Below are 10,913 nucleotides of genomic sequence, written 5' to 3'. Positions count from 1 at the left end.
CCTCTTTCTCCACCCTCAAAGTCAGCAGGGTGCCTTCAAATCTCTTTCTCTAACCACAACCATACTTCTGTCATGCACATCTCTTGTCATTACATCTTCTCTTTGACTCTGACCTCCTGCCTCCTCCGATAAGGACTCATAATTATATTGGGTCCATCGAGATTATCCAACATAATTCCCCCATCTCCAGGTCCTTAACTTAATTATACTTACAAAATTACTTTATCATGTAACATATTCAGAGGTTCTGAGGATTAGGACATGAACATCTTTAGAACGTCATTATTCTACCAAAATATGCTACCTAATTGTTTTCAGCTCATTCACCTTTAAAAATGTGTAGAAAATCAAGATACAATAGCTTTACCAATAGGTACTAGCTTATTACCATGACCTTCCAGAGGAATCTAAAACTTGATATAAGATCCAGGGCACGTATCATTGAAAGTCACTCTTGTTCCAAGCTATAAAAAGTCCTGAAAAATTTTGTCCTTGACATTTTCACCATTAGAAAGAAAAATTAGGGTAAATCCTCCTAAATTTCTATTTGAATATTCAAATTTGTATTTTAATAAAAGACACTGATTTGAACCCTTTTTATATTGCCAGAAACCCATTTTTACTTTATACTTCAAAAGAGATAACCAAAGGTTTCCATGACAATTTGGCAGCATCTACACTGCTTTCTTAAGCAGAACAATCTTCTTAACATATCAGAGGAGTTCTTGTCTACCAGGTCCTAACAATGTTTATAAGCCTCAGAAATCAAAACTTCCGATTTTCTATTTGACTATGTAGGCTTGGAAGCATGGTTCCTGGACTTGAGGATTAGACTGAGGTTCAAACAAAATACAAAGGACTTGTGTTACCAGTCTGGGGAAAAGGTGGAGACTGGCTGTGGCATTAGGATCACATGGGAGAGACCGGAGGAGTACCCACTGGGTTAGGCTTTTACGGTTTCCTATAGGGCCATACTGCTTTCCTAGGGGACATTTGAAACACTTGGGGTGAATTGATGACAGGCAGGAGAGCAGAGTGGCTACAGGCATTTGTATGGAAGGAGGCCAGGGTTGCTAAACTCAATGCATGGGACGCTTCTGTACTAAGATAAACTGTCTCACCCAAATGCTAACGGCACCCCTATTGAGAAACACATGGTTCTCTCCCATTCACATTTACTCCAATCACCTCTGCTCCTCGTTTCCCCAAAGGCCTACTGTTTTCAGCCTAAAACAATATTTAAGCCACAGTTTTTGTGCTCTGGTAGAAGCTGTTAATATCTCAAACAATACCATACGGCGGTTAAGGTGAAAAACACTACTAGTTTGTAAAGATTGGCACTTGTCTGCAAGGCTGGATTAAAACTAAGAGGCCCTAAATTCTAAAAAGAGATTGTTATTCTTCTCCCCCATGTAATTCAAAATAAAAACGACAGTAAACTGTAACGTAAGAAAGTTAAACTTAGGTAAGAAAGTTCTGATTTTTTATCTGGTGAATACTCTGATGTTTTTCATCAATATCAAATGCTTTAAATTTTGTTTTCTTCATTTCTTTTGCCTATTTATCACTGCTCATTGGATGAAAATTAAAAAGAACTCTTCATTTTGAATTTACTTATGAAGTAGGTTGTTGAAGGTTTGAAGATGAGAAAGCAAGCTGCTTGCTGCGTCCTGCATCTCTTGCTGAACTCCAGCTCTGGCTCCATCACTTGCTAGCTGGATGACTTTGCGGGAGGTGCTTAACATCTGTTTATCTGTAAAATGGGAAGAATGGAACATACTTAATGGTTTGTAAGGATTAAATGAAAAGCTACGTGCCTGGTATGTAATAAGTGCTCAGTATATTTTAGCTATTAATAGAACTGTTACTGCATCTCCTTCCACTCCCGCCATTCCTCAATATTCAAACATCTTTGAACGCTAGTCCTTGTGCTAGATCCTGAGGAGATATAGATGAGAGCCTTGACCTCACAGAGTTTATAATCTAAAAGGGAAACAGGTTTGTAAATAAGCAAATGCAACAAAGTGTCATAAGTTACTTGATTTAAAAGAAAGAAGGCTATATAGGCTATAGTTGGGGTGGGGGAGGCGTGCAAAAATGATGGTTAATTATGAAGGCTCAGACATGTCTATGAAATTTCATTAAAAACAATGTTGTGGCTGATTTTATTTTCATCTAATTGAAAGCAATAGCTCTCATCCAGATCTGCAATGCATAGTACATGAAATTGTTTTAGGGAATATTGGCAAATACTTCTTGAAAGACCATATTGCCTGAGAATTCTTTGAACCCTTAAGAGTAAGACACATCTAGATAAGAAAAAAGTTGGCCAACAGCAATTCTAAGATACCGATTGTATCTATGCATTCTGATTTCTGAAATGCTACAGTATGAAAAAAGAATGTATGTGGAATCAATTGCAATGTGGTATACATAGACGTGGGCATGTGTATTTTGGGAACTAGTTCAGGCTCTTAGCATTGAAAATTAGTAAAGTGATTCATCTTCCTGTCTCACTTTGTCTACCGCCCCCCGCCCACCCCCCCCCCCCCCCCCACCGACCGGTTCCAAATCTATCCTGGACACTAACCTTTACCGCTTTCTCAATTATGCACTTAAAACTTGTTGACGGCTTCCTCCATTCCTATAAAACCAAATTCAAAGCAGTTGACAAAGCACTTTAACCTTCCCTTTTACAATCTCCTACCTCCCCACTCTCAAGCCTCTATACTATTCCATGCCCCCTTGCCTCTCAACCCCTACCATTCCTTTTAACCAACATGAATCCTTTCCAAAGATTTTTATTCCTTCTTTGGAATATCTACTGTACTTACCAATTCCAGTAGTTATTTACTACCATTTATTGTCAATTGATATTTCCACTATCTCCCAGCCAGAAGTACAAGTTCTTCAAAGAAAATCTTTATATGAGAGACTACATTATGATAGTCCTGAATTCATACAATCTAACTAATGTACTCTTGGGTTAATACTTCCAGATGATTATATAATTGTAAAATATTTAATAATCGTTGTTACTAACTATGCTTACAAATAAAACATAGCAAGTACCAAAAGAAGGTTAACCTATAAACACATAATTTATAAGCTTAATGCTTCTAACAAAAAAATTTCACAGCCATTGAGTAGTTCATGTTAGTGAGCCTTTGCAGTGTCGCCCTTTCAATTTCTATTGCAATTTTTGCACACATTGTTTCCTTCCACATCACTGTCCTGTAACCTGCTCACTCTGCATGCTGGCAACACTTATGTTAAGCTGCAATCTCCCTTTTAATACTTGAGGCCCAACTCTCTTCTACACAACCCAGCCTAGCATAGGAGGGGAGGCCATATGCACAAAACAATGAAGTAGATATTAAAATTAGTTTATTTTTCTACTTACTTTTAACAAATGAGAAGAAACACAGTAGTCTGTCTCATAAAGAACATTTATAATACATAACAATCCATAAAGCCTCATGGTGAGGTAGGAACAGCTTTGGAAAACAACGCACAGTCATAAAACATACAAAAAGTTAGGTAAAATGCTGCAGCACTAAAGACATTTTATCTGCATCTGCATTTAATGAGATGATAATTGCATTTTACTGTGCCACATCTGACCCAAAGGACAAGCTATGGCAGACACAAAACAACACAACATGGAAGTTTCATACAGAATCACAGAATACACTGGTACACTTCATTGTGCTGTTTCAAGGCAGAACCATAACATGGCAATTTGTGTCTTTTTATATACAACCACATATTAATTGTATGTTACATTCCCTTCAGCATCTTCTTGCCAAAGACACTGGACCATAAAATTTTTGGTTTAAAAGTTTAAACTGAACGACATACAAAAGGCTCTTGTGCCAGTGAAAATGACTGCTAAACATTCCAGAGTTAGTAAAACAAAATAGCATTGCCACATGGTATCGGTAGAGCTACATCAAAATAGTGCTATTACAATTCCCATTTCAGATGGTCAAACACTGTATTTGACAAGTTTCAATTTAAAAAACAGCAAACAAAAAAAACCCTCCACCTTCCCAAGTTTTAACACTGTTTAATGACTTAACTGAAGCTCTATTAAAATAAATATTTTTATATTGTAGAATTACTCTCCATTTATTTGTGTACATGTGAACATCTTAAGACAGCAGGTAAATGACATTTATATCATTCAAATGGTATCTGCTTACAAACAGTAAAAATCTTCAACTCAATACCAGTCAGCCTACTAAACACTTCACATCAGGTTCCATAGGCCTTTTCCCTCAAAACAAAAAATTAACTGAGGATGTCAACAAGATAGAAAGGTGTTAACATAGTCTTCTACCTATTGTGTTTTTCCAAGGTGCTCTTGGTGGAAATTTTTCCTATTCAAATTCCATACCTTAGTTATTCAAACGTATCGTTTTCTAAAATGTTAAAATACATACGGTAAAATTTTTGCGAATTTTTTTTTAGGTTCTAGTCCATACTTTTACAATGCAGATGCCCTTCAAAAAAATTAATTAGACAATCATATAAGCTAAAAGGTGACAATGGAGAATTAAATCTCTCTCATCACTAAGGCTGCATTTGGCTGGGGGAAATTTCTGGGTTGGTTTTAATTCAGGCACATGCAGCACCTCCTTCTCACTAAACTGAGACAACAGACAAGTTTCTAAACACATATTCTAAATACACTGATCTTGCTCAAATATAAAAGAGCCAGCAGGAGAGATGCACCTCCTAAAACTGATGCAGTGTTATAAAACAGCGTATTTAAATATTGGGTTTAAGTCTCCTAATAACTCAGGGTATTTCCCTCATTTTCTTTCAGGAAGGAATAAGCTACTTTGGAAAAGACACTTAAATCCCACAATATTTAAATATAAAAGCATTTTTAAAAAAGATAATGCTAATATAGCTAAAAATGGGTTAGAAAGTGCATTGTAAAGAAATAAATAATTCTCTGCTAAAACTCAAAAGGTGAGTCAGTGCCCACTGATTTTGCTATTATGACAAAGTCCTTTGAAAAAAGAGAATCCTATGGTACCACTGTTACATATAAGCTACTTAAAAATTACGAAAAGTGAAATAACTGAAATCTAAAGACTGCTACCTTCAAAGTACGTTTGAAAAAAAAAAAATAGCCCTTGTCCCATGCTCATACACCATTTAAAAAAATCCTCATTCAGTGGACGTCTTACATGTTACACAACCTCTAAGAAATAGACCCAATAGAGGGTTTATAAAGAAAACCCCACTGAACGTAATATTTTACCAGTTATGCTATGATGTCATTACTGAAATGTTTCTATAACAAACTGTTTTAAGATCTTAATGTCTCATAGTTTAAAGTGTTAAGTCAGGAATGTACATGATACAGCACAATTTGAAGCTTTCTCTATCTTATTCACGCATATAATGAGAATCCCCAATTTCACGTTAAAAAAAATTTTTGCAAAATCCAAAGTAACTACCAGTTTAGGAATTGAATTATACAATATCAGATAAGAGTATTAAAAGATCAAGATGTATTGCAAATTGGCAGGTTATGGTTTTGGCCCATTATAGTAAATGTGAACTTACAAACTATTTTCCTAAAATTACCTCATTCTCATTGGAAAAATCGGCTGTTCTTAAATAGGCCCATTGCCAGCAATAGGCTTACACTAGAAAAAAACACCATCTACCACAAAAGATCATCCCTTTAAAAAGTTAACTGTCAAAGGCCAATGCTTTCATCTTAAGACCCATTAAACAATGAATTATTTCAAATCCTAAAAGGTAGCCATCCCAAAAGTAGTCAGCTATAAAAGTTACTGAAGTAGTCAAGATACCTTGTTTCTAGAAAAATAGAGTTATACATGATAACTGATATTAACATTCATCCTTTTGAGGACAAAAATCTACAGTCTCTTCACAAAGCATAACCCCTCTCTACCAAGAAAAATATAACTTAAATAGCCTTAAATAATATTGGTGTATGGATTTGAAATCCATAGCATCAATGAAATAGCCAAGAATAATTTCCTGTGCAGATACTGCGACACCTTGCAAAATAAGCCACTATGGGAAATCTGAGCAATGTCAAACAGGATGACTTACAGAATCTTAATTATCAATTTTGTTTTTTACTAATAATAACTCATTTTGTTTCTTAAGAATTTAACATCCAAATTGTATTAACCTTCCGATTTCTTTTTTCTCCCATGTCAGTGGCTCTTGGCAAACCACAAGCATTGCTGGTTGTGCTTGAAAAGCTGTTTGAATTCATTCAGGATTGGTCACCATGAAATGACTTTAACTCTGAAAAGGTTTTTTACACTCACAATTTAAAAGATTACATTAATAAGCTTGCATTTCACATGTAATTACTAGATTAAGTTTAATGTCTTTAAAAATATTACTGTATATATTTTGTGAACAAACTTTCTGCTCAATATTCTAATGCCAATCTTTCAAAGAAAGTAATGCTGGTGAACAGGTCCATGTTTCAGATTAACTTTGGTAAGAAAAAACATGGGTTCAAATTCTCAGAATAATTTAGAAATACAGCCTGAATGTTAACTTTCAACAACCTAAAATATTTAATTTGGTAAACTTTCTTCCCTGATCTTACTGCCCATATGCCCCATTGTGTAAACTATAGTTCAATTTGTTAATTATCTCACTATTAGAATAATACTCATCAATGCAGAATAGTAACCAAGCTTTCAGTATTATAAATACCCCATGTGAAGAAAAACAAGAACTTTCGCTAATAATATTCATGAGTCACTCTTAAAATACGTTGCCATTATGCTATGTAATTTAGATCTAAAAGGACAAACGTCAAAGGAAATAAACTCATTGATGCTTTTTGAAGTTCTAGTGATCATAATTCTAATAAACAAAGTATAACACTAGGGGAAAAGAGAAGCAAAGAAATTCCAGTAACAATTTTAATTTATTTATGCCCCTAATTTTTTACCATGGAAAAACTGGAAATCAAATGTCATTATGTTATATAAGGTTTATACTTACTTTAAACAAAAATGTAACATAGTGTTAAAACTGGCTTTCCAAAATTGTTACAGCGGAGCTGTACTCTGCACTAATAGTTACAAAGTTGTAATATAGAACTCTGTTAAGCAGTCCCATTATGTTCTTACAAAAATAGAATTAAACTGAGTGACCAGACAAGGACTTCAATTACACTACTTGGCAAACTTAGAATTTCAATGGAGTCTTTCTCCTCTTGCAGTTTAAAGCAAAAGTCAAATATCACATCTTTTTCAAGACTCACAAAGATGATTCAGGTTGTTTGTTTGGCATTTTTTTAATCTCTATCACAACAGCAGGGATGCTTTCAACTTTAGTCCTCCTGGGCTTCTCTAGATTGTCACTAAGTTCTAGACAAGAAATGCTAACTGTCGGAGCCTTTTCTGCGTCCTTTCCAGAATGGGCTTGTGGCCGTGTCCCACAACATTGCTTCAAAGCACACTGAGTTCTGCAGGCAAGTTCACACGGGACTACACTTGATTTAGAGCCTACACTAGCAAATTCAGGCTGAATGGTGGTAGCGTGAATTCCGTGATTATGAAAAACGTCCTTAATGATTTTAGCCACCTGCATGTACGATGCCGGGTCTTCACATTTTATGTGAGCGGTGGCAATGATTCTGCTTCCAGCCAGCTGCCAAACATGTAATTCATGAACTTCCTCAACGCCTTCAACATTTCGAAGTTCTTTAATCAAATTTTTGATATCAATTTGTTTAGGAACAGTTTGTAGAAGAATGAGAGCAGATTCCTTAAGTAATGGATAAGTTGTGTAAAGAAGTATACAAACCATCACAATGCAAAGAGTTGGGTCTAAATATAGCACCCAGCAAGGACCAGCCTCATAAACTGTTGCATGAGTACCATTAATTATTTCTACAAATGCTTTGCAGGGGTCGGGGGTACACGGGTTCACACAGAACTCCCCCTCAGGACAACGTTTCCAAGAAAAGTAAAAGACCAAGGCATTTACTACTACAATCACTGAACCCAAAGCATCTCCAAAGACATGCAGAAAAACTCCACGCATGTTGAGTTGTCCGGCCTTATCGTCATCTTCCAATTCCACAAGGTCAGGTTCTCTGATAAGATTCCCATTCACCTGTACTTCCGTTGCATCATTTCTGGACTTTTCTGGATCTACAAAGAAATGAAAATTCTGCATCAAATATGTTTTAAGTGTTTATATAAACATCCTTACCTATCTCGTCTTAAGTGAAAGAGGTGGAAATTTTTCATAAAACATAATAAAAAATGTGCTCGGGGCAATTTAATATAAATTCACATACTGGGAACAAGCCAGGACAGAACGGCCAGGGTGAAACTAAGTCACTGAGATGATATTGCTTCCCCATTCTCCTAACTACTCTCCTAGCTCGCCCCCTCCAAAGTTCATCAGCTTCTGTGAGAGCGTGGTCCTATGAACGCTCTACCATACTTTTTGGCACATACCAAAAAGAAAACATCAAATTGAATGCTACGACCCCAAATTAAATGCAACAATGGATAAGCCTAATACAAAGGTCTGATTTGACACAGAGCTCTAGACACTCTTTGTCACTGAGGTGTTATGGGTTAGTTTACTTTTAAACTTTTATCATGCATATAAATGATAGTCTTTTGGTGGAGGGGGTTTAGAAACTGACAAAACAACAATACAAACATATCAACAACCAAAAACTTCAGGAAAAGTTGGAACTAAATGATCACTATCTACCCTACTAGCTCTTACCCTAGTATGTATCTTTTAAAGAAATTATGCACACCAGAGCAGCTTAATTTTCTTTGGAATAACACCCCATGGAGTGGGAGTAAGAGGAAATTCAATTGTTTATTAAACTTTTTCAATGTACAACTTGAATTTCCTTAACACGATATCCTGCATCTTGAAAAAAGGAAAACTGTCTACCTCGTATCATACAACTGGATAAATAAATATAAATGGAAAACAATTGTGAAGAAATACACTAAATTGTTAATGCCCTTGAGCTTGGGTAGTAGGGCATTGGCTGATTCCTTTCTCTCTCTCCTTTCTTTCAACATTTATTTTCCAACTTTCCTTCAAGAGCCCTGGTGTGTAGAATGAACAGCATCCATTAAAGCTATAAGATGAATAGTCACTTTTATTTTAGTATGATTATGAAAAGTCCTCAGTGAAATGTTAAACATGCCCAGACAAGTCCTAAGTCTAGGATTTTCAGGATTAGGTTTAGATTTTAGACAATTAACTGAAACATACACTGCTGTTCATAAAAGAAACCTTTACCCAGGCTTTTGAATTCAGGACAATTAATGGCTAGATGGCTCTGAACACAAAATGAAGAAACTTGTGGAAAGGGCGAAAGAACTACTCGGGCAGAGCAAGGTCTCAAACAGCCACCGACTAAGGACGAATTGGGGGAGTCTCTCCGTTTCCCAGTTAGAGCCAGGAAATTTTATTAGCAAGCATTTCTGATCCTGTTAAAACCAAAATCACGCAGTCTCCCGAAGACAGCCTGTAAAGACAGCCCAGTGCGGCTGCGGACGGCGGCGGGCTGACAGTCGCCTCCCGACCCTCCTCCCACTCTCAGATCCGCAGTCCACCTGCACCCCCAGATGCGCCTCCCGCCTCCTAACACCTGGGCTGCAAGGGGGTCCCACTTCCCGGTCCTCCCCGGCGAGCGCGGGACGCGGCGGCTCGGCGCGGGCCGGCTCGGGCACCAGGGGGCGTGCGGCCACCCCACCCGCGGCCGGGCCGGGGTCGGGGCCGCCCGAAACCCAACCACCTGCGGCGGCCACTTGCTCTCCTCACCTGTCCGGTCCAGTTTCAGCCCGTTGGAGTTGCTACTATTGGACACCAGGGTGTTGGTCTCCTCCTGGTCAGGCCTCTGCTCGCCCGGGGTCACGCTGTTGTCGCTGCCCCCGGAGCGGCTGCTCTTGCCGCGGACCCCCTTGGGGAGGCCGTGGCCGTGACCCCCGTGCGAGTGGCCGTGGCCGGAGTCGTTGCCGAAGCCGCTGTGATGATGGAAGAGGCAGAGCCCCAGCACGTTGACCACCAGCCCCGCCACGCCGACCCCGAGGACCACCAGCGGCTGCTGCATCTCGTGCGGCTCGATGAAGCGCTCGATGGCCTCCAGGAGGATGGCGAAGCAGAGGCCGGTCAGGAAGATGGCGTTCACCAGGGCCCCCATCACCTCGGCCCGGATCCAGCCGAACGTGTTCTTCTGGGTGGCGTGGGTCCGCCGGGCGAAGCGCTCGGCCACCAGCGCCACCACCAGCGCCAGCACGTCCGACAGCATGTGGAAGGAGTCGGAGAGCATCGCCAGCGACGAGGTCACCCGGCTCACCACCACCTCCAGCACCATGAACATGAAGGTCAGCATCAGCATGCACAGCAGCCGGCCCCGGTTCCGACCCCAGCACCCCATGGCGGCGGCTCCGGGGCCCGCTGAGCGCGGCCCGGCGACTCGCGAGGCGGCGCGGCGCCGAGGGTCGGCGACCCGGCCACAGGGGAGGGAGCCCGGCCGCCGGGAAACCGCGGCGGGGCCTCCGCGGCCGGTCAGGGGCGAGCCCGGGTCAAGCCTCCGAGCCCCGCTCCTGCGGGGGGCCCCGGCGGGCGGGCGGCGCGCAGCTCCTCAGGCGCCCGTCCTCGGAGCCGGCGCGGAGGCCCGGCTCAGCCGCGGCAGCCCCCCCACCCACAGCGCGGCGGCGGCGGCGGCGGGGAGCTGCGGCTCCGGAGCCCGGGGACGAGGAGCCGGCGCAGCAGCGGCGGCGGGCGGGCGGGCGGCGGGGGCGGGCGGCGGGCGGCTCGGCGCGGCCAAGGCTTCGAGCATCTGCGGGCTCTCGGCGCAGGTCTCGTCCCCACGGGTCTTCTCCGCGCTGGTCTCCTCCGCTCTG

At 40.8% G+C, this 10,913-nt stretch overlaps 1 protein-coding gene across 1 annotated transcript; it reads right to left on the bottom strand.

Annotated features, from left to right (window-relative positions):
* Positions 1 to 3,370: 3,370 nt before the first annotated feature.
* SLC30A1 (solute carrier family 30 member 1) lies at positions 3,371 to 10,691 on the bottom strand. The gene is made up of 2 exons (XM_023640758.2): positions 9,829 to 10,691; positions 3,371 to 8,177 (listed from the first exon to the last, which is right to left on the bottom strand). Exons 1-2 carry the CDS (start codon positions 10,442 to 10,444, stop codon positions 7,279 to 7,281), a joined length of 1,515 nt encoding a protein of 504 aa, XP_023496526.1. The 5' UTR covers positions 10,445 to 10,691; the 3' UTR covers positions 3,371 to 7,278.
* Between the last annotated feature and the right edge of the window lie 222 nt (positions 10,692 to 10,913).

Source organism: Equus caballus, chromosome 5 (assembly GCF_041296265.1).
Source record: "Equus caballus isolate H_3958 breed thoroughbred chromosome 5, TB-T2T, whole genome shotgun sequence".
NCBI lineage: Eukaryota > Metazoa > Chordata > Mammalia > Perissodactyla > Equidae > Equus > Equus caballus.
This window is presented reverse-complemented; position numbering and strand designations above follow the sequence as displayed.

Bases quoted from the DNA above. Each gene is read 5' to 3' on its own strand.
- SLC30A1 (XM_023640758.2), bottom strand. From the start codon at position 10,444: ATGGGGTGCTGGGGTCGGAACCGGGGCCGGCTGCTGTGCATGCTGATG. The intron at 8,178-9,828 runs GTGAGGAGAGCA...ATTTCTTTGTAG, and splicing joins GCTGAAACTGGACCGGACAG to ATCCAGAAAAGTCCAGAAAT.